Consider the following 23,459-nt stretch of genomic DNA (forward strand, 5'->3'; position numbering starts at 1 on the left):
TAGTGACTTGTTGGAGGTATTATTTATGTCTGCCATCTTCATTATAGTATGCCTAGCACCTAGCATAATGCCTGACAAACAGTGGGTGCTTAGTTAATATTTACTGAGAGAGTGAAAGGATGAATTTGGATTAGCTAGAGGCAAAAACATCTGCTGGTGATCAGGAAGAGTATACATTAAAATAACAACCAAAGTTGAATCATTTGAAAGAGTTATGCTATAGTGTTTAGTTCTAGGGCCTATTTAACAAGGTGCAGATTCATGGCCTACCTGTTGTTTAGACCCTTAGTTACTCAAAGCAATTAGCAGGTAGATATGGAGATCCAGGGTTCTTTGTCACGTACCTACCCGTAACCAGTGTTCCACTTGAAATCTGAGGAAAAAAACAGTAATGATTTACACAGAAAATTTCTTTGCACAGAAATAGTTTCTGGGGCCCCTGTAGACTTACACAGTTTGTGTACTGATGCACGTAATGACATTTTCTAATTCTTTCTATGCTTGGGTTTGATCCCTGGGAATATTTTAGTGGAGCTTCCTGATTCCAAAGCAGCAGTTTCCAATTGTTTCAAGCATGAGGATTCCTTTTCAACTTGCCCCGCCCCACCCCCCGCTACAATATTATTTGTGCGTTTGGTAATTGTTGCCTAAGATAATGCCTAATGATATTCAATAATGCATCCCTCCTCCTTTCTCTCCCAATATCTTATTATGAAACATTTAAAACATGTGGAAAAGATGAAAAAGTAGTGCAGTTTACTTCTATACCGTCACCTAGATTAAACAAGTATTAACATTTTCTATAATTGTGATATCTATCTATGTTTTATTTGCTGAACTCTGAAAGTAAAAGACTTAATACTTTAGCTTGCATTTCTTATAAACAAGGACATGTTCCTACACAACTACAGTACTTTTCCACACCTAAGAAAATGAAGAGTACGTTCCTAAAATTATCTAATATTTAGCATATTCACACATCTCTAATTATTCCCAAATGTCCTGTATAGCTTCTGCAGCTTCTTTCTCAAGCCCAGGATCCAGTCCAGGGCTGTGTGTTACATTTGGTTTTAATGTTTTGTAAAGTCTGTTGAGTCTAGAACAGTTCCTTCAGTCTCCCTGAAAGAGATCAGGCCAGTTGTCTTGCTGACCAACCCTACACTCTAGTTATTTGATTCTTTCTCATGGCTGCCTTTTTGGAAGGAACTATTGATGAAGGAAGCTATTCTTTGTGTAAGAATGTCAGTCAGTAAACAAGGAAGATAGAAGTAGGAACTCAGTATTCTGCTACTTCCTATGAAATAACTATTGAAGGCAAAGATACGAACACAATTAGCAGAAAGGTTTTCAGGAACAGGATATTCATAAAATGTCAAAGTATTACCCAACAGAACACTTGCTAATTGCAGTGGGGGAAAACATGACCTTTGCAAGGGAGAGATTTAGTGCCTGGGGACCGATGGTTAAATTTAGCGTCACTAACAGTGGAATGACCTAACGGGACCTGCCTCTGAGGTGCTGCTGTAAGAAGTGTGTGCCATTGTGTATGAAGTATTCTTGCCCCAAATGCTTAATTAAATCTCTTCAAGCCTTCAGACCTAACTTAGAGTTTACAGGAAATATGGGCTAGAGAAGCAAGTTGAATGACACCATGAGGAAATAATCACACCATCTAGTAATGCTTCTAAATGAATTTGCATTTTATTAATCATGATCACATTTACCTTCACCTGGCAAACAGCAGTCCATATGCACTTGAGACAGGTTTATTGAGCAGGCAAACAGAGCGTGGACACGAAGTGTGGACCCCTTGCAGTACCTGCTGCTCTTGGGGAAGCATAGAGCACAGTAGAGTATACTTTCTTTGACAGGGTCATATTGTAGCTTGTATGGTTTCTTAATAAATATAGAAATTTAGCTCACAGATGTGTCAGTCTGCCCCCTTTTAGAAACACTAAATTCACTTAGCTAAGTGTAAGGATGAAGGATGGAAAATTGATTACGCCCCAAGCACTTAACGTACAGGAGTTTATGTGTTTTGCAGTAGAGGTATTTGGAAAGAACTGGAAAATTGGCACTATTTTATTTGGTGGCAGCCTATGATTAATTTGGTTCCTAGTTTTGCTATTCCTGAAATTGGTCTTCCAGAAATACTCTTAAGGTTAAGTTGTTTCATCAAGGCAGTGCATTTATTAAGTGGTCATTGTTTCAACTCTAATTTATTATTGATCTTTCAGGCCCACAGCAGCAGAACTTTTAAAATGCAAATTCTTCCAGAAAGCCAAGGTAACATGCTTAAAAACCCAAGTAAATCTGCTATTTTTGAAATCACTGTGAATTTATATGTATCATATTTGATGTTAAACTGTTGGGAATATTTGTTTTGCAGAACAGAGAGTACCTGATTGAGAAGCTGCTTACGAGAACACCAGACATAGCCCAAAGAGCCAAAAAGGTAAGTGCCATTAGCCTTCATGACCCTGTAGGAACCAGTCCCCAGGGAAATGAAACCCATAGAAAAATTGGAAAAAGATTTCCACATATGCAGGATATACTATTCAGAGGCTGTATCTCATTAGTGGTTACTCAGATAACTGCATTTGCCTTTTCATTATCTCAGCTAGTTGTTATACATTTGGGTGTGGAAAAAATTTGAATCTCAAGTGATTTCATTTTTCCCTTTATCAGCTTTTCTTAAAGAAGGTCAGAAAGGAGGGGATGTGATGAGGTTTAAATACTGGAGAGGTAAAATATCCTTGAGCGTCTTTCCTTTGGGTTTTACAGAAGAGGCATGATCACTTTTTAGATACAGTTTATAGCGATGAAGATAAAAAGCACAACTTTTAATGGTTTGAATAGCTGTGAGATAGCATTCTTTCCTCATGAAAGACCTATGGTCCCTTTTTTAGTTTACCTTATGTTAACTAAATTATGGTAATGATTAGCTGAAAAATTTTCCATTCTAGGTTTTAGATTTCTAAAATGGCGTGTATGTATGTATGTATGTATGTATGTATGTATGTATTTATGTATTTTTCCAGAGACTTATTTATTTGTAATTACAGATTTCATCATGGTATGAAACCTAATACAATTTAACCTCTGGTTTGGTTTAGTTTGGTTTTTAAATTATATTAGATATTTATTAAAAATATGTATATAGTCACATATTTTAAAAAGGAGGTTCTTCCCCCCCATTTACAGTTACAGAGAAAGCTGACATGAATCTGTGTTGTCTGTGCTGTAAATAAAAATGGCAAAGAAATGTGCTTTAGGGATTGCATCTCATCTTGCCAAGGTATACATAACTGAATATTAAATTCCAGATACTGCCTTTTCTAAAATACTATGTAGAAAATGCATTAGCTGATGCTTTAGAATTGTTTTAAACAGATTTTCAAGTGGACTTTAAGAAATGTCCCACTCTGTGAAGGTATCTGAGCTTCTCTCCTGGACCAGAAGAATTCTGTGGGGTGGGCTGGTTTCTGGGCTGTGGCTGGGGAGGATGTGTTGACTTTGGAGATATGAGCCCAGTTGGTCTCTGAGGGGACAGCGAGCACTGAGCAGACAGTTGATCAGAGTGGAATATCTGAAGGGGAAGCACAGGAAAGCTAAATCTTCAGTTTGAGGCCACCAGAGTTTGAGGACTCCTATCAGAAGACTGAAAGAGATGCCTGGAGAGATTCCCAGGAGTGTTGGAGTCTAGCGTGGGGTCTTTTGATCAAGTATTTAAAATGTCAGCCAGAGTTGAGAAAGCTGTTCGAAAGCCATTAGCTTATACATACATGTCCTCAAAAGACTTTTTCTTTTTCTTATTTTTGGGTCCACACTTCTTTTGCTAGAAGTGTCATCTGATGCCATCCTGTTAGCTGGTCCCTGAGAGGTGTTTTCCAGGCTGCTTTCTCTCTGCAGCTTTGGCCTTACACTCCAGCTCCTTGTTGAGTGGCCTGCCAGCCTCCCTGTCACAGTGACTCCACCGGGCCCACCTTCCCTCCCAAGCCTAACCTTCCTGTGTTCTGTATTTCTTTCTGAGCCCCCCAGCCTCAGAACCCTGGGACTATATGTGAGCCCTCCTCCCCTACCTTGTCTTCCCCATCTAACCACCCTCCACATCTTCTCTATGATTCCCTCTGCAATTTTGGTTGAAACCTTTTTCTCCACTATTTTTAACTGGACAATTGCAATAAATTTCTAACTATTCTCCCTCCATTCCCCCTTTCTGTTCTTTCTTAGGCATTTCTAACAAGATTTAACTTTCTGGTCTTAATTGCTCAAAAGTGGTTTCCAAAATTAAACAAAACAACCAGAAGAGCAAATAAATGAAAAAATAGAAATTTAAAAAATAGTTCCTAATAAAGACCAAGATCCTTAGCCTCAAATTTATGGCACTATTTCAACTTCCAGTCTTATATTCTAACCTCCAGCCAAACTGAACCATCTGGGATTCCCACTGTGTAACCCATACTTTCCTTTGGAGCTTTTTGAAATTTGAAAAAATGAAGAATCTGTTCAGGCTGTAACCCTCATTTCTTTGAAGAAAAAAATTACTTGGCCAGGCGCGGCGGCTCACACCTGTAATCCCAGCACTTTGGGAGGCCGAGGCAGGTGAATCACAAGGTCGGGAGATCGAGACCATCCCGGCCAACATGGTGAAACCCCACGTCTACTAAAAATACAAAAATTAGCCGGGCGTGGTGGTAGGCACCTGTAGTCCCAGCTACTCGGGAGGCTGAGGCAGGACAGTCACTTGAACCAGGGAGTCGGAGGTTGCAGTGAGCCGAGATCGTGCCACTGCACTCCAGCCTAGTGACAGAGCAAGACCCTGTCTCAAAACAACAACAACAACAAACAACAACAAAAAACTTATTACATATTAGTGCGCTGTGTGTTCCAAATCCCAGTTTGCATCTATCTTAAACAATAAGCAACTAGAGTTTTGTGAGATGTGATTTTTCAACCATGTCTTCTGCCATTTACTTACTCTTTGCTTTTAAATGAACCTCAGGTCTTGTTCCATCATCCATTCCTTCAAAGGCAAGGTGGCCGCACAGCTCAATGTCACATAGGAGTGGAGGGAGAATGCAAATTAGTTCTTTAAGCGTCCTAGAGAAAAGAGAGTGGCCTGTTTTGATGTTATCCTGGCTCTCTAGTTTCCTAATATTGGCTGTTTTCCGATCATAATTCTAATTTTAATGAGCAGTTGGGTTGTCAGCTACACTCCACCCCTCACCTGTAGGTTCTTTGGCGTACTCTTCCTGGGACAGCATCGATCATGGCACATTTCTCATTCATAGTAAGTGCCCACAAATGTTTACTGACCAAATTGTCACATGCCAAGGAAAAGCCCTTTGGAACTATTTTCCACTCATTTGAACCCCCAGAATGCTTGGCATACACACGTTCCTAGGATTCCTGTTAATAGTGGGTAGTCTCCCCGCAACCCCCGCTCTGGCTTGTGATTCCGATAAACAACCATGATCATCCTAATGGGAAACTTCGTGCAGACATGGCTGCTGGAAAGTAAATGTGATTTTAATCACCCTGTGCAATGAAATGAAAACGTTTCTGTAGGATTCTCTGCTTGTCTTAGGTTGTTCCAGTGTTTAAGTAACTTCTGTTTAGGAGTTGGTTCAGGGGAATCGTTAATTTATTTGTTCTTAGACTGTCTCAATTGAGATCTCCGCCATTCTCCTGTTCACTATCGCGCCTCCCAATTGATCTTGCTCTGGCTTCTGTGGTATAGACTGCTCCTCAGAGGCTACTCGTTGATGTTGATCCATTGATTTTTGTCTCATTAGTTTGCTGTTTTTCAAAGAGAAACAGACAGTCCATTGATACTTGAGTGTTTAAATGATACCTGGGCCTGTGGGCAGGGCTCTTGGGCATGGAGGCAACCATGTTAATTAGAAATTTGCTGTCATAAACAGCATTCTCTTCTCCTCTCTTCTGCTCACCAACATTAAGAGATAATTTTCAACGTGCATTTTTCTTTAATATGAACAATTTTCATATTTAAAGGAGAAGAGAGGCTGGTATTGTGGCTGTTCTTAACGCCATGGAGCCCACCAGTGCTGCCCTTTAGCAGGAGAGAAGCAGAGGCCCATCATACTCATGTTTGGCCAAAATGTGATGTTTTTGTTGGGAGCCACATAATTCCATGAGGGTAGGTGATCTTGTCTTCATCCGGATTGACTCCTCTAAATCATGAAAAAATAGAAAATGGAAAAAGATCAATGTGGCCTCTTTGGTAATTTAGTATGCAAAACAGTTTTTTTGGTGTGTGTGGTAATTGTAGAAACTGAGGATATTTATTTTCTTCCTACAGGCAGAATATTTGGTCCATTCTGGGTTCTTTTGCTGACAGTGTTGTTTAGGGATCATCTTGATTTTCTTTGGCTCTGGTCTGACCCCAGGCATGTGGTGAAGGGTAATATAAGATTGGATGTTCCTGGACCTCAAGACACTCTATATATTCTAAATGAGAACATGCTAGTCATGACCCATGAGAACAGAGCTAAATGCAGCTGTATAACTTTTTTTTCAAGTTTTCACTATCTTTGTGCATGAGAATAAAAGGCTTCGTAGCCATCACTGCCTCTCCTGTGATTTTCTGAGGGGCCTGTCTCCAGCCATCTGTTGGGGTTTGAAAGCTTAACCATGTGGTGTTCCATCTTTTACTGTACTGAATTAATTAGGTGGGGAAGGGAGTCAATGGTTTGGTTAAAATTGAATGTAGATGCTTAGAGCTGTGTGCATCTTCTTTTTTTTTTTGGATTATCAAAATCAGTGATTATTATATCCTTTTCTTTGTATCAAAGACAGTATCTTGCTATTTTTACCCATGTTTCACATCAACTCTTTTGTTTTATTATTATACTTTTAAGTTCTGGGTACACATGCAGAACGTGCAGGTTTGTTACATAGGTATACATGTGCCATGGTGGTTTGCTGCACCCATCAACCCATCATCTACATTAGGTATTTCTCCTAATGCTATCCCTTCCCTAGTCCCCCACCCCCCTATAGACCCCAGTATGCGATGTTCCCCTCCCTGTCTCCATGTGTTCTCATTGTTCAACTCCCACTCATGAGTGAGAACATGCAGTGTTTGGTTTTCTGTTCCTGTGTTAATTTGCTGAGAATGATGGTCTCATAATCTGTGTGCATCTTCTACAGGAACATTTAACCCTCAGAATTGGCTGATGTCTAAGTTTTATGTTAGTGATAACATACTTGAGACACCACACTCACACTCATATTCATATGCTTTCTGTGGCTTTCTAAAACCAACATACGGGTTGGGCGCAGTGGCTTACACCTGTAATCCCAGCACTTTGGGAGGCCGAGGTGGGAGGATCACTTGAGGTCAGGAGTTCAAGACCAGCCTGGCTAACATGGTGAAACCCTGTCTCTACTAAAAATACAAAATTAGCCAGGTGTGGTGACACTTGCCTGTAATCCCAGCTACTCGGGAGGCTGAGCAGGAGAATCATTTGAACCCGGGAGGCAGAGGTTGCAGTGAGCCAGGATCGTGACACTGCACTCTATCCTGGGCAACAGATCGAGACTCCCTCTCAAAAAAATAAAAATAAGAAATATAACCCACATGTGGCAGGACAGAGGGCAAGGGGCTCGTAGCTATGCAAATGTCTGAATGCTCGCTGCTTATCCAAAAAACATATTGGCCATAGGAGGGAATGAGGAGGAAACATGTAATAGGCAGTTCTTTCCCTTCTTATGGTTGCCTGTGTTTTCACTGGAAGTAGATTTACTGGAGGGTTATTGCTTGAACTTTCTTAATCACGAAATTAAGTAAGCAATTAACTAAACAGTACAATGTTTAGTCATTATCAGAAGGAGGTAAAGGGTATCACATCGCTGCTGTCTTTGGGTGGAACCGCTGTGAAGTGGAAAGACTGGGATGTTATTTGTGGGTCCTAGAATTTCTAATATTGGGCTATAAGATTGGTTTCATGCCAAGGCCCCAAGGCCCCTGGCCCCACTGGATCCACTGATATGCTTAGGAATCAGTGGGTAGGGATATTTCAATTCACATTTATTTAATACTTACAAGTGTTGAGAACTTGTCCTGTTTGTTTTTATCTTTTTTTTTTTTTTTTTTTTGAGATGGAACCTCGCTCTTCTGCCCCGGCTAGATGAAGTGCAATGGCGTGATCTCGGCTCACTGCAACCTCCGCTTCCCAGGTTCAAGCAATTCTCCTGCCTCAGCCTCCTGAGTAGCTGGGATTACAGGTGCCCACCACCATGCCCGGCTAATTTTTGTATTTTTAGAAGAGACGTGATTTCACCATGTTGGCCAGGCTGTCTCGAACTCCTGACCTTAAGTGATCCTCTGACCTGGGCCTCTGAAAGTGCTGGGATTACAGGCATGAGCCATTGGTGCCTGGCCTATTTTTACTTTTTATTATGAAATAATTGCAGACTTACAAAAAAGTTAGAAAAATAGTGCCAGGAATTTTTGTATACGTTTTCTCTTACTCTTTATTTTGAAACATTCCATAGTAGGTTGCAGACAGAATGCCCTTTACCTCTAAATATACTTCACTGTATATTTCCTAAAAACAAGGATACTCTCTTACCTAACAACAGTACAGTTTTCAAAATTAGGAAAAGAACGTCGATGTAATACTATTTTTTTTAGATCTTATTTGAATTTTGCTACATTTGCCAATTTTCCCATTCATGTCATGTATCTGGTCCAGGATTCAGTTCAGAATTATTGAGTTGTTACATCTCCTGTAGTCTCTTTTAATCTAGAACAGTGTTTCTTTTCCCAACTGTGACTCCTTTGAAGAGTGTAGGCCAGTTATTTTTATAGAATGTCCCTCCGTTTAGGTCTGTGTGATATTTCTGAATGATCAGATTCAGTTTATGCACTCTTTGATAGACATACCTCAGAAGTGATGTTGGGTTCTTCTCAGTGTATCATATTAAGAGGCACATGGTATTGATTTATTCCTTTAATGGTGACGTTCACTTTGATCATATGCATAAGGTGGGACCTACCAGTTTCTTTATTGTAAACACAAGTATTACTTCTTAATAGGATGGATTTATTTACATTCACTGATTACATTAAACATTAAAAGATAAAGTGAATATATTTACTGTATTGAATCATTAATCTTTTTTCAAGGAAACATACTTTATGTCATGGCTGTACATTCATAGGCTATTAATGAGGAATTATATTAATAGATAGAATGATAGAAATCTTGTGTATAAAAACACCTTGTTGGCTGGGTGTGGTAACTCACACTTGTAATCCCAGCACTTAGGGAGGCCAAGATGGGAGGATTGCTAGAACCTAGGAGTTTAACACCAGCCTGTGCAACATAGCAAGATTCTGTCTCTACAAAAAAAAATTTAACTGGGCATGGTGGTGTGTGCCTGTGGTTCCGGTTACACAGGAGGCTGAGGTGGGAGGATTCATTGAGCCCGGGAGGCTGAAATTGCAGTAAGTCATGATCACACCACTGTACTCCAGCCTGGGTAACAGAGCAAGACCCTATCTCAAAATCAAACCCCAAATGACAGTAGACTGGATAAAGAAAGTGTGGCACATATACACTATGGAATACTACACAGCCATAAAAAGAACAAGATCATGTCCTTTGCAGCAACATGGATGGAGTTGGAGACCATTATCCTAAGCAAACTAGCACAGGAACAGAAAACTAAATGCCGCATGTTCTCACTTATAAGTAGTAACTAAGCACTGAGTAAACATGGACACAAGGGAACAATAGACATGAGGGCCTCCTTGAGGGTGGAGGATAGCAGGGGGTGAGAATTGAAAAACAACTTACTGGGCACCACACTTATTACCTGGGTGATGAAATAATCTGTACACCAAACCCCTACAACACGTCATCTACCTGTAAAACAAACCTGCACATGTGCCCCTGAAACTAAAATAAAAATTTTACAAAAACCAAAACAATACAAACCACTTTGCTAGCAGATTTAGGCAGGAAGTGGAGGTGCACCTGCTGCCCCAGTCTCTATGCCTGGTCTGGAAACAGCAAGAGCTATATCTATATGTTTTGTTGGGTGAGCTGCCTAATCTCTCTGAGCCTAACCTGTAAGGCAGAGCTGACAATACTTACATTGTGTTGCCGTGAGGATGAGAGATGGTTTGTGCAGGATGTCTGGTGCTGTGTTTGATATGTAGCGGGTGCTCAGTCAACAGTGGCAGTGTGATTGTCATGTAAATAAAGAGAATGATTATTGTGGCTACGGAACACTGGACATTTTAGAAGTATGTAGTGAAATCAGGAGTGAAGAGAGTGTCCTGTAGGTGGGGTGGGGTGCAGATGGGTACTGAAGGTTGTTTCTGCATTGCTGTTGCTTTGGGTGAAATGGAGGAAAAGCCTGTGGATGCCTACAGAAAGAAGGAAAATAATTACAGTAGTTAGTTCATTGCCATTGCCTATTCACCTATCTTCATGTTTTCTTTTCTGATCCATCAAGGTGCTGGCAATGGGTGAGAACCAGGGCTTTCTTTCACTACAGCAAACCCTCCCTGCCCTGAGAAGGGGCGTGTGTGTGTGAAGAGCCTCAGAGTAATGACAATTAAATACAAACACAGCCAATATTCTTTCACAGCTTTCAGATCACTTTCATATATGCTTCCATATTTGTCCCAAACAATTGTTCTTGAAGACAGGTAGAGCAGGTGTTACTGTCACACTTTACAGATGGGAGTGTGAGAGGTGAAAAGGACCTGGCCAAAGTCACATGGCCAATAAACAGGAGTGAACTCTAGTTCTTATTCTCAATCTGTGCTCTTTCCACCAAATCATACCTCAGAATGAAGGAGAAGAGAAGGGAGAGGACAGGAAGGAAATATAGATGGAGAGAGTAGGCAGAGTTAAATGGCCTACACAGGAAAATGGGAGCGCATTTGTCATTCTCAGAGTGAGTCGGCCACCATTTAACATGTGTGAGGAGGATGTCTGTGCCATTCACAGGCACTAGGAGATGCTGCAGGCATCATTGCAGGAATCTGTGAAGTTTGCCAGGGTTCTAGCAAGTGTAGAGGGAAGGAGGTGACAAAAAGCCTTTGGAGATTCTGTTGGGGAGAGAGATGGCTCGTGAGAGTTTGGTTAGCATCAACAGTGGTTAGATACCGTCAGAAGCTCAGCTTCTCACTCATGACGTGGCAAAGGTAATAATAGCTATGTTTGGGAGGACTAAATTAGGTAATACATAATATAATAGTGGCTTGGACAAAATAATAAGTGGCACAGGTTATAGCAAAATTTTTTATAATCACATATATTGCTTTTATTACTATAGTTATTATAGTCAAGATTGTTTTTGTAACATTTGTGATTGCTGCCACAGCTGTGGGCACTCCTGCTGCTGTTCCGATTTCTGCTGCTGCTAGAACAGCTGCTTCCATTACAACCACTGCTACCAGTAGTGGGCACTCAGGTACACGTGATACAAGGACATAGCACAGACAGTGAAACTCACCTTTCTGTGAAGAACGCACAAACGTCACAAGACATGCAAAACTCAAAGAGTAACAGAGAATAAGTGCTTTGGTATGTGGGCATAGCATCTGTGCTACAGCTATGGGAAAGGTCATGAAGCTGGTAGATGGGGGACATGTGAAGGGGGAAGAGAGAAAAATAATATTTATTGTGCACCTTTATGCATCCTGCTAGATGCTTACTTCACATTTATCTCAATTACTGCAGCCATACAACAATCAGTAAAGTTCTGAGTATAAGATATGTTAAATAGGTTAGGCCAGAGGATAAGATACATTAGACTATTAAGAATGATTTTTAAAAAGCTATAAATATTTTGAAAGATCAACAGAAAAGGAAAAACCATCTATTAAAAGTGAGTTAAGCTATCCCTAAAGAGTTACAGGATTTTAAAATTGAGAAGAACCATAAATATCTCCTGGTTTGCCATGCTTCTGTGTACAGGCCTGAAAATTAAGGCCTACGGAGATCGAGCCTTAACCAAGGCCAACTGCCTCATCGTGTCCTAACAGAGTCCAAAGCCAGTATCCCAGTTTGTTAACCATTTAGTTTCTTCTTTTAGTCGATAAAGAGGGAAAATTACCCTGAGTTTCTACAGGATTGCTTTTTTCCTCATGGAATCTTATAATTAACTTATAAAATATCAAAGGTTGTGCATTGTCATTAAAGCAGAGAAGAGACTGCCTCCCGACTGATTTCAAATGCTTGATGGAATGATGTTAGTCTTGTTCCAAGTTTCCCCAGTAGAGGGCAGCAATGGGTTTTAAGTCTGTGCCATTGTGGAAAGCTAACTGAGCAAAAGTTTTGGCTTTGTCGAAGGTCTCAGACTCGGAGTTGAGGGATCAAAGGGGTGTTAGGTCCCTACTGAGCCATGAACACGAGACACCTTAGTCAGTTGGGGTGTTACTTTACTGGGCAGGAGATTGAAGGGTGATGGTTTAACGACTTTTCACTATTACTATTTTTAAGTTACATTTTCTATTAGCCAATCAAAGCAATCTAACATTTGCATTTTGCATAATTCATGTCAGAAACAAACATCTCAGTTTTGCAGATGGGATTGGAGAGCTTCCAGTGTTTTGTGGTCTCAAGCTATTTTTAGAAAATTCTTTGGTTTCTGCAGTTCTCCTTAGAGCTTGGTAAATACGGGTAGAGGAGAGTCAACATGTACAATAATAACAGTGAAGGAGAAGTGGACCCATTTCTGCAGTTACTGTGCATATTATGGGTTTAATATAAAATACTCTCAGTGATCCACATAGGCCTGAGCGCACATGTCCTCTCCCCACTTTGTGTTTCCTTTTCCCATCCTCTCGCTTAAAACCGACCATGTGCCTTGGGAATAAATCTCACTGAGGAACTCACATGTTCACAGGGAGGAGGGCAAGGGTGGTTGAGGATATTATTTTTCCTATTTTAGAGCTGAGAGAACAGTAGGCCGGAGAGGTTAAAGTTACTGATTTCACTGGGGCTGTTACAGGGACAGGCGTTTGCAGAGTGTGAGCTCATTGATGTTTTCACTGCTTTTTTATTTTAAATGCATTGCTTTTTAGTTATTTGAGAACTGAGAGTTCCTTTGGTCAGAAAAGAGCTTTTGGTCACTAGGGGGTGCTATTAGAACAGTTCATTGACTAAGAATCTGGACAGGAATTGCTTACTAGTCTGTAAAAAGCCTTGCAGCCGTAGATTTTCTCCTTTTGCTCTGTGTCTGTGGCTTGATTGGCGTTTGCGCTGGGGGTGAATTAGGCAGAGGTGAGGGTAGAGGAAAGAGCAAGGGGGAAAAGCATCTTACAGAATTACTTTCAATTCATTTGGTGAATTGAGTTGTTTTTTTTGTTTTTTTTGTTTTTTTTTTAAAGCATATGTTCTGGGAAAGTGACTCCTTTCTGGTTGCCTTTGACTGGGAGCTGAGAGGATCCACTCTGGAAATTGTAATTTGCTGATCCCCATTTAGGGAGAATGTCTTTATTTTTAGATTGATCTTAAAAGACAGTGAGCTGTGTAAACTTTCACAGACTTGGAGGTCCAGTTTTGGATATTTAGAAATAATGACACATGCTCTGAAATTATTGTAAGAGATACTGTTTCTACAAATTTAGTTTGTAGAAAACTAATTGTTACTGGAAATCACATCCAGTTATATTTGTGAGGTCTGGATAGTCTTCAAACATATTATGTGCTTCCTTTTTGCCTTTGGGAAATTTGCTAACTTTTCCCAAAAGCTTGTGTGCATGAGCTAGCTTTTCTGGAACTGAAGTGGCGTGTTACGTGCTGAGAGAAGCTCCCGACTGCCTCCTCCTCCTCCACCTCCACCTGTCCATACAGTGCTCCCCGAGCATCCTGGTAACCTACTAGGTGCTGACCTTCCCTACGGTAGGTGGCCTTTATTCAGCCTCTCAGCTCCCTCTAATCCTAGCGTTCATTTCTTTCCTTTCTTCCGAAAGGAAAAGAATTTGGCTAGACTTGCAGAAAAACTAATATAAAATGTTATCAGCAAATGCCCTTTTGATCTTGTCAAAACTCTATTGTGGTTGTACTGTCTTTTCTCCCTGATTGAAAACTCAATGGCTTCTTGTCATTAATAGGATAAGATACAAGTTCCCACCACTTATAAGATGAGGTGCACATCACTTGGAGTTAAGGGATCACTCCAGGGTCCCATGATCTATGTCTCCAGGCTTTCTCTCAGCCATGGGCCACCTCGGCCTTTGACACAGCTTTACCAAATTAGGTGTGTTTGGTAATTGCACTTTTCTACCAGTACACTCCTGCAATCCCCACATGCACCATGAAGGCCTCTCCCTACACTTGTATCTCTCCCTGCTTAGCACCTTTTCTGTGAAGCTTTCTGATACTACCCTCCCCGCACCCCAGGAGGTTCATCAGTCTATTCTCTGTACTACTCCTTACCTTGAGCTTAAATATGTTGTTGCACTTGGTGTCATTTATAGCTTACTTTCTGATACTTTTACCTTCTGTAGCCTACTATCAATTCTTGTGGAGCACGGATGGTGTCCTTTTATCTCTGTGTTCTCAGTACCCAACATAGTATTTTGGTCAATTAGTAACTATTTTTCAAATTGAAGTTTAGCAAGCAAGATGGTGATGAGGATCGCCTTCATGGGAGCTGGTGTGAGAGTGCAAGGGGAGGTAGAGGAAATCTGCTTTTAGTTTTAAAGAATAGTTTTTTTCAGCTGGTGCTGTATTCTTATATTTGAAGTCTGGGATTCAGGGTTTAGCCCACCCTAAATTTAAAATCAACTTTTTTAGCACCAACTTGTCGAGAGTCTTGAGTGAGCCATTAACTTGATTCACCTTTGCCACATGATCATAGAATAGAATGGTTAGATTTTATTAGGTAATAATTGTGAATTATGCACTTTGCATTATTTGACAACAAAAATGTAGTCCCTACCATTCATAGATATTGATATTGTCTATATCATTTTAATAATAATAATAATAATAATAATAGATAATAGATATTGTCTAGTATCATTTTCTTCTCTGAGCCAGGATGCACATACGTTTTCCTGTTACTTGAAGCTGCATTTAATTAGGAAGATATTCCAAAACTAGCTTTAAATTAGGTTTTAGTATGCCCCACTTTTGGATTACCTCTTACTTATCTCCTCACTTAGAAGAAATAACTTAAACTTTTTATATCATGATCCTGCAAGTCTTTAAAATGAGTAAGATGTTTTGGAGTAGGGAAGGTGAAGGAAATGGAAAGTAATGGAACTTTTATGCATCATGGGGAAAGGAAGGGGTCTGTCATCTGTGGGAGGAAGGCAAATGTTTGCCCCTCTGCCCTGGCCTCTTAGGTTGTGGTCATTCAATCACGGAATGTGGCGAGGCCAGCAAGGGGTGTGGTACATATGTTTGAGACATCATTGTTGGGGGTCGGAAGTCTGCTTGTTTTAGGCTAATCAAACTTGATTGACTTAACAAAGATTCGGGGCTCTATTTATTTTAAAAGGCTAGAAATATCTTGTTTTTAATAATTTATTTTTTTACTTTGAAATCCAGTAGTTCTAAAACAAATTAAAATTCAAGGGACTCGATTAAGGTTGCACTTTGATATAGAATTTTCTAAGCTTTCCATTGAATTACTTCTGACACATTCAAATACCGATTTAGAAGAGTGTCTAGTGAGTATTAATTTTGTTCTTCACATATAGACATATACAAAATAAAGGCGCCCTTGTACAACTTTCACAGCAGTCATAGAGCTAGGAAATGCAAACGGTAGCCTTTAATTTAACCCAGATTGAAAAGGCCAGTTGAAGTTGTTTTGGGTGAGGGGTGGGCTTTCTCTGTGACTGTGTGGAAAGCTGTGAGAGGTAGATGAAGGAGAGAAAGGCTCAGGAGTAGCTCTCGGTCAGGAAGCTGGGACCAAAATCTATGCTTGAAGGTTAAGACCAAGTTTTGGCTCTTGAGACAGACTCCAGCCAGCCCTGGCTTCACCACCCACTCATGGGGTAACCTTGAATGGCAGCTGAGCTCCCCAGTGCCTTCTCTGTGACGTGGAGACTGTTCAGTGGCTTCTTGTTCTTCGTGGGTGAAAACTAAAATCTTTAACCAGGGTTCCAGTGCTTGGCATGGTCTAGTCCCTTCCTCGCTCTTCAGCCTTGTCTTGCATTCTCCACCCTCAGTTCTCTGTTGTCCACTTGCCCATAGCCCTTGTCCATGCTGCTCTTCCCCCTGGAAGTGTCAGCTCTTCTCATCCTGAGCAGACCTCAGTTTCAGCTCAAAGAGTCATTTCTCCAGAAAACAAAGTTGGAATCATGCCATATTTATTGTCCTGCAATCTACCTGCAATTTCATTTAAGATATAATATCTTTGGACATCTTTTTGTGTCAACAAACATAGATTAGCATAATCAAATGACTGCATGAAATTCTGCAAGAATGACTATAATTAAGAATCAATTTTTTCTTGATAAATACTAAATTGTTGCCAGTTTTAAAATTGTTAACCACACTGGGATGAACATCATTGTACTTGCATTATTACATAAATGTTACCTATTTTGTTAGTCTATTTCCTAGGAACAGGATTGCTTGGTCGAAGAGTATATGGTTTATAATTATTGACATGTATCACCTTACAGATGTTTAAAGTGAGAGGTGTTATATTTCAAATCCCAGCCTGAGTCTCAGGTCCCTCATCTGTAGAATAATATATTACTTATGTATACACCCATGCACATGGGTGCATGCATATATATGCTTAATTCAGTGCCTAGCATATGGTATTTAATATTATTTATTTTTGGCATTAAAATGTTATCCATGAACACTTACTTTATTTCATTTTTTTCCTAGATCTACAGTTAGCTGTTTTGTAGAGAGAATTCCAGATCTTCTGGTGGTTCTGCAACCTTGAGACTTTCAGTACTTTAGGAGAGATTAGACTATACCAGGTACTTCAGGCTAATTGACCTAGAGCCTATTATGTAGATCCCAGCTTAGGGTCCTGGACTCTTGGGGCCATTAAAGTTAGTTAGGAGAGAGCCACTGGTAGTAAAACGTATTGAAGCCATTTTGTTCTGCAGTCTGTTCTTGGACACAGACCGAGCGTGCAGCGTTACGAGGTGTTTTGCCCATTACTCTGTCACTGTAATCTCTTCTGTCCAGAACAAACAAGTGATAAACCAGCTGCCTGCCTGAAAGTAAGACCACGCCGTTTTCATCATCCTCTGGCTTCTGGTTGTAGATGCTTGTTATGAGGTCTGATGTCAGCCATTCATGCGGTGCCAGGTGTTGGTCTGACCAGTGCCTACACTCAAGGATAGCACTGCAGTTTCCATAATCTTATGATCTTAACCATTCATAACTTTTAGAGTTGAGAACCCTATTTTTCTTTTTTCCTGAATCATTGCATTGTTTTTAAAAAGAACATGTAACCTTGAGATTACAGCCTCACTGGCCCTGGGCTGGTTTTGAACCTCATGTAATCACATGGCTTCTGTGAGCCTGGATTTCCCCACCTTCCCAACCTCCAAGGGTTTTTATGAAGTTGAAATGTGACAGTTTATATAAAACACTTATGCAGATTATAATAGAGATTCTAAAAATGCTTTTTTTGCCTTCTTCTCCCTTCCCTCATTGTGCGTCAGGGAACATTTTGTAAGGAAGGAGTTGTGTATTATACAAGTGAGCATAAGGAAGCATTTAAATGTCATGTGAGAATTGTCTTTTATTTTCTTAAGGAAATTATTGTCTAAGGTTAGTGAATTTCATCCTGCTCTTTCGTTCTTCCTTCCTGTCTCTGTAGAGCACAATAACCCAACAGCTACAACCTTGTGCTTCAGATAAAATCGTTCTTGCTCTTCTGCCAACATACACAGTCCTAGAAGTTTCCTTAAGGACTCTGAATTACTGAAGCTTATTTGGAACTCTACCATTTATTTTTGTTTTAATTGTATAATTTCTGATTTCTTAATTTACTGATGAATTTTTAAGTTGAAATTAGAAAGTTAGCCTATTGAGTGTATTTTTTAAACAGTTACAATTAATGCATCTGTTTGAACAAAGTAAACATTTCCAGTAATAAATGACATTTGAATCAGCTCGTCTTCCTCTGAAATTTTCTGTGATATGTTATTTCTATGCGGTCTGTCCTGCTTTTTTCTCTTTACCTTCTCAAGAGATATTTGCCTGTCCCCCTTTTCCTGACAGAAGCTTCATGCGTAGTTCAGTGGTTCTGAAACTTACTGTGAGATACCTGGGCCCATTAACCAGAGATTCACATTCTGTAGGTCTGGTGACAGGATTCAGGACTCTGCATTTTTAATAAGCAAGCCAAGTGAGAGTGGTGCGAGTGACTGAGACGGCCTCTTTGTTTTATCTCTCTGTTGGAGAGGAAGCCATATTGCTAAGTTCACTTTACAAAAAGAAAAATTTGGTAGTCCTGCCATATGATTAGGCTTTGACAAAAATGCCTATATTTCACAAGCTACTTTCCTCTCTTTGCCCACCGACCCACCTAACTGTCTCTTTTTTCACTCTGAATGTCACTGGAGCAGCCCTTCCTAATTGTTGCATGTAATATGTGTCTTATCCGGTAATATTCCGTGTGTCTTCGCTGTGTTACACCACGTGAAACAGAGCTGCAATATCTCCTTAAACCATGGCCTCTTTTGGTATTGTTTGATAGGTCTTATATTCATTATTAAAGTGGGCATATCTATCTCCAGAGAGCTCTGACTTTGCTAGCATTATTAATGTAGGCACTCATTTACCATCGACATTATGCTCCTTTCTTTGATGTATAATAGAGGCAGGGATGTGACATTCTAGCTTGTGGAGGAGGCAAGATGGATGAATGAGCCTTTGACATATCCTGGTATGGACATAGAATGGTGTGGAGAGTTTCTATTTAGACAATGGAGAAGAGGTCTGGGAAACAGTTTAGGGCTCATTTTATAGGAGAGTTTCTAATCATGGAAGCTGGGCAAAGATTAAATAGACTGGAACTGCAATCATAAAGGATCTCTAGAACTGGAAGATACCCTATTTGTCCTTTCAACCAGAGCTTCCCACCCAGTGGCCAGAGCACACTGGTGACTGTGAGTAGGTATAGTGAGCCAGGAGAGTAATCCCCTCATCCCTCAGGGCAGCTGGATGAGGCCTGGGATGAATGACATTCTGGGGCCAGTTGCTGTGAATCACTTCATCATTTGATTCTAGTATGCTGTATAAATATCATCATTTTCTATGTGCACCATGAAGTAGACAAAGGTTGTAAAACAATGGTCCAAACCACTGGTATTAAAATTCTGTGAACCATTAAAAAAATCTTACTGGAAGTTCAAAATTTTGAATATAGGGGTTGTATTAGTTTGTCTTCATACTGCTATAAAGAACTACCTGAGGCTGGGTAATTTATAAAGAAAAGAGGTTTAATTGACTCACAGTTCCACATGGCTGGGGAGGCTTCAGGAAACTTTAAATCATGGTGGAAGGTGAAGGGGAAGCAAGACGCGTCTTACGTGGCAGCAGGAGAGAGAGAGAAGGGAGAAGAGCTACACACTTAATCAAACAACTAGGTCTTGTGAGGACTCTATCATGAGAACAGCATGGGGGAAACCACCCCCATGATCCAATCACCCCCTGACCAGCCCCCTCCCCTGACCCGTGGGGATTACAATTCGAGATGAGATTTGAGTGGGGCTGCAGAGCCAAACCACATCAGGGGTTTTTGAAGAACCTTAGGAGTCCCAAGAGTCCGGTGTGAAGACCACTGCTCTGAACCTGTCCTCTTGGAGTAGAGAGGAGATGCTGAGTTCTGTAGAGATTGAATGGATTTTTAATAGGTGACTAAGATCTGGATTTCCACTTTTGGCTCCTGGTTCAGTGTTTTTTGTTTTTTTTTTTCTTTTTCTTTAAATGTTGCTTAAGCTGAAACTAGATGATAAAAATAAGAATTAATGGATTGTTAGTTAATCAAAGAGCAGGGACCATCCTAATTGGTCCTCTCTCTTCAATGCTTAGCATGGTGTATGCCAGAATAGTTGCTGAGTAGTTGTAGGTCAGGTAAAATGACTGTGATGGGACTTATTTTGTCCGTATTGGGAGGTTGGGCCAGATGTGTGTCAAGCTTCCTTCAATAAAGATCCAGTGAGGTTTTTATATTTATCAGCATTTGGATGGAGGGTGGGCAAGTTTTTTCTATTGAAATTGAGACTACAAAAGCTCTTACATTGCATATCACATTTAAGCTTCCAAGAGCCTTAGGAAGTACAGAGGAATTGAAAAGTGGAGTGCAAATTGATATAGAAAACTTCTCTTTGAATTTATAAGGAGAAAATTGCTGTATTTGTAATGAATTTACTTGTTTTAGAGTATTTTTCCCCTCACTGTATACATGTGAGAAGTAAAATAAGTTGGGTTATTTTATCAACAGCACAGAAATAAAGAGAAGATCCTAAAATCAGCTAGAGAAGTAAAACAGATCATCTATCAGGTAATAATAACTAGACTGACAGCAGGTATCTCAGTAACAACAACCAGTGGCTGAAAACAGAGAAATAACTTGATATCTTCAAAGTATTGGGAAAAAGTTAAAATTTTCAAGAATGAGGATAGTGAAAAGACATTTTCAGATTAACAAAACTGAGAAAATGTATGTTTACTGGGCCTGTATTAAAATAACATTCAAGAAGATGGAAAATGAAAATTAACAAGCTCAACATCTAAATTGAATTAGAAAAGAACAATGTTAATCTGAAGAAAGTGGAAGGAAGTTGATAAAGGTGTGAACAAAAATTAGTGAAATTTCAAACAACAACCAAAAGGATATTACAAATAAATTATAGCTTCAACAGAGATTTTTAGAACCCTATAATGAACTATGAATTACTGTATGCCAAATGTCTAGACAAGATGGATAAATTTTAAGAAAAATATAACTTACCAAAACTGAGACAAGTGAAAAAATAGAAAGATGAGTAGTCCTATAAGACGAGGTTTTTATTATTTGTAGTTTTTATTAAATAAATCTAACAAAAGGTATATAAGAATTTTAGGCAGAAAAAGTATAAAATTTATTGGAAGACATTGAAGAAAACCTAATAAATAACAGAAAAACTTTGCTCATGGATAAGAAGACTCAATATAGGAAGGACACCATTTATTTCCAAATTGATTGAGTCAATGCTGTTCCAAATAGGCTTTCCACAAAGATTTTTGAGAAACTCGACAAGCTGATTCTAAAATTTATTTGAAGATTTTGGGCTCAAGAATATACAATGTAACTCAATAAAACATTGTGATATTAGGGATAGACAAATGATAAAGGGGATAAAATAAAGAACCCAGAAGTAAACCCTCAGGTATAAGGAAAACTTGATGTATGACAGAGATGTATTATGGATCTGTGTGGAAAAAAGGAGGGACTATTCTATCAAGTAATAGTTCTGGGATGAGATATACATCTATATGAAAAATAATTATTGGCAAGGCACAGTGACTCATGCCTTTAGTCCTAGCACTTTGGGAGGCTAAGGCAGGAGGATCTCTTGAGGCCAGGAGTTTTTGAAACTACCCTGGGCAACATAGCAAGACCCCGTCTCTACAAAAACTAAAACTAAAAAATTAGCCAGGCATCGTGGCATGGTCCTAGCTACTGGGAAGGCTGAGGCAGGAGGATTGCTTGAGCCCAGGAGTTTTAGGTTACAGTAAGATCTGATTGCACCACTACGCTGCAGCCTGGGTGACAGAGCAAGACCTTGTCTTCAAAAATAAATAAAAATAAATAAATATTTTAATCTCACACCATACATACATATAACTTCATTCCTAACAGATTAGAAACTTAATGTAACAGGCAAAACTTTAAATCATTTAGATAAAGAAAACCTATTGCTTTGGAGCTCAGGTTTTTTAAAATAAGAGTCAAGGGGTCTATCTATAAAAGAAAAGACTGTTAAAGTGACCCGCACTGAAATTAAGGACAACTGTTCATCAGAGGATACCATTAATGTAATAGAAAGACAAACCTCAAACTGGGAAAAGACATTTTTAAGACATACAGCCAACAAATGATTGGCATCTGAAATAAAGAACTTCTTCAAATCAGTAGAAAAATGAACATAAACACTCAAAAAACAGGTACTTCCCCGAGGAAGAAATATGAATGGCTCAGGATTATATCAAAGGATGTGCAGCATCATTAGTATTTAAGAAAACGTATATCAGAAAACATGTTCCATTTTACCCCTAATTGATGAGCAAAAATTAAGAGGCCTGGTAATACCATATTTTGGTCAGGATGTGGACTTGTTGCATGTCTTACAACAGCTGGTAGTTGTGAAAACTGGCAAAACTGGCACAACCAATTTGGACAAGAATGTGGCACCTTCCTGTAAAAGGTATTTCTATATCCTGTAGCCCCACAATTTTACACTTCGAGAATTCCATACCCAGAGAAACTTTTGCACACCATGCCGGCAGATATTTGCAAGAATTTTCAAAACAACAATGTATAAACTCAAGAAAATAGCCCAGATGAGAATGAGTAAATGCTGTCTATCCACACATTAGAGTATCATACAGCAGCGAAAATGAATAGCATAGATGACTTTCAGAAATGTAATACTGAGTGAAAAAGAGCAAACTAAAGAAGACTGTAGTCAGAGTGATACTATTTTTGTAAAGCTAGAAAATAACACTAAGTGATGTCCTATTTTAGGATATACATTTGAGATAATATTTTTTAAAAGCAGGTAAATGATAAACACAAAATTCATGGTAATGACTGAGGCTAGGGTACGTGCCATGTAGCAATATTTTAAGTTGGGTGTTATTGTTCCAGTTAATTACTTACATATATAAATGTATGTTGTTTGTATATATTGAATATTACATCGCAACAACATGAAGAGTCAGACTTCCAAGGTTCCAGTCATGGCACTCTGTTCAGTAGAGGTTCAACAAAGGGCAAGGCACCTAACTTCTTCAAAGCTCAGTTTTCCTCAACTGAAAAGTAGGGTGGTAACAGTACCTACACATTCAGTTGTTATGACTATTAAATGGGACACTCCACAAGGATTAAGTTAGTGCCTAAAACACTAAATTTACAGTGCAGCAAATTTAGCTTTTGTTATCTTTTTCTTAAAGCATGAAGTGTGATGGTTTCTACTTCCCTTGGAATTAAAGTAGATAGTGTTTCTGTGCAAAATGCACTTCTAAACTGATGATACGATAGAAATGAGGTGTTGGCAAAATGAATTGAAATATGCATGAATATTGCTTATCGATTCATTGAGAAGGGTTAGTGAGTTTAGTACAGATTTCTTACCTATGACAGACCAAACAAGAGGCCTGCTGAAGGGAGGAATGACTTTATGGACTCCCAAGTCTGTGAAATTCTGGAACATTAGCAAAAGTACCCCATCGTTTCTTTTTTTTTTCTTTTTTCCCTTCTTTTCT

General features: G+C 39.4%; 1 protein-coding gene across 2 annotated transcripts in view; it reads left to right on the forward strand.

Annotated features, from left to right (window-relative positions):
- STK39 (serine/threonine kinase 39) overlaps positions 1–23,459 on the forward strand; it is a 304,185-nt gene that overhangs the window by 116,900 nt on the left and 163,826 nt on the right. Inside the window, exons 9-11 of one of the 2 annotated variants that reach the window (XM_058441449.1) lie at positions 2,238–2,286; positions 2,390–2,455; positions 20,434–20,493. In XM_058441449.1, the coding sequence (XP_058297432.1) occupies positions 2,238–2,286; positions 2,390–2,455; positions 20,434–20,493 (175 nt within the window). The remainder of the gene's footprint in view (positions 1–2,237; positions 2,287–2,389; positions 2,456–20,433; positions 20,494–23,459) is intronic. The other variant, XM_032755476.2, reaches the window with a different exon arrangement.

The sequence above is a fragment of the Hylobates moloch genome, unplaced genomic scaffold (genome assembly GCF_009828535.3).
Source record: "Hylobates moloch isolate HMO894 unplaced genomic scaffold, HMol_V3 SCAFFOLD_1, whole genome shotgun sequence".
Taxonomy (NCBI): Eukaryota; Metazoa; Chordata; class Mammalia; order Primates; family Hylobatidae; genus Hylobates; species Hylobates moloch.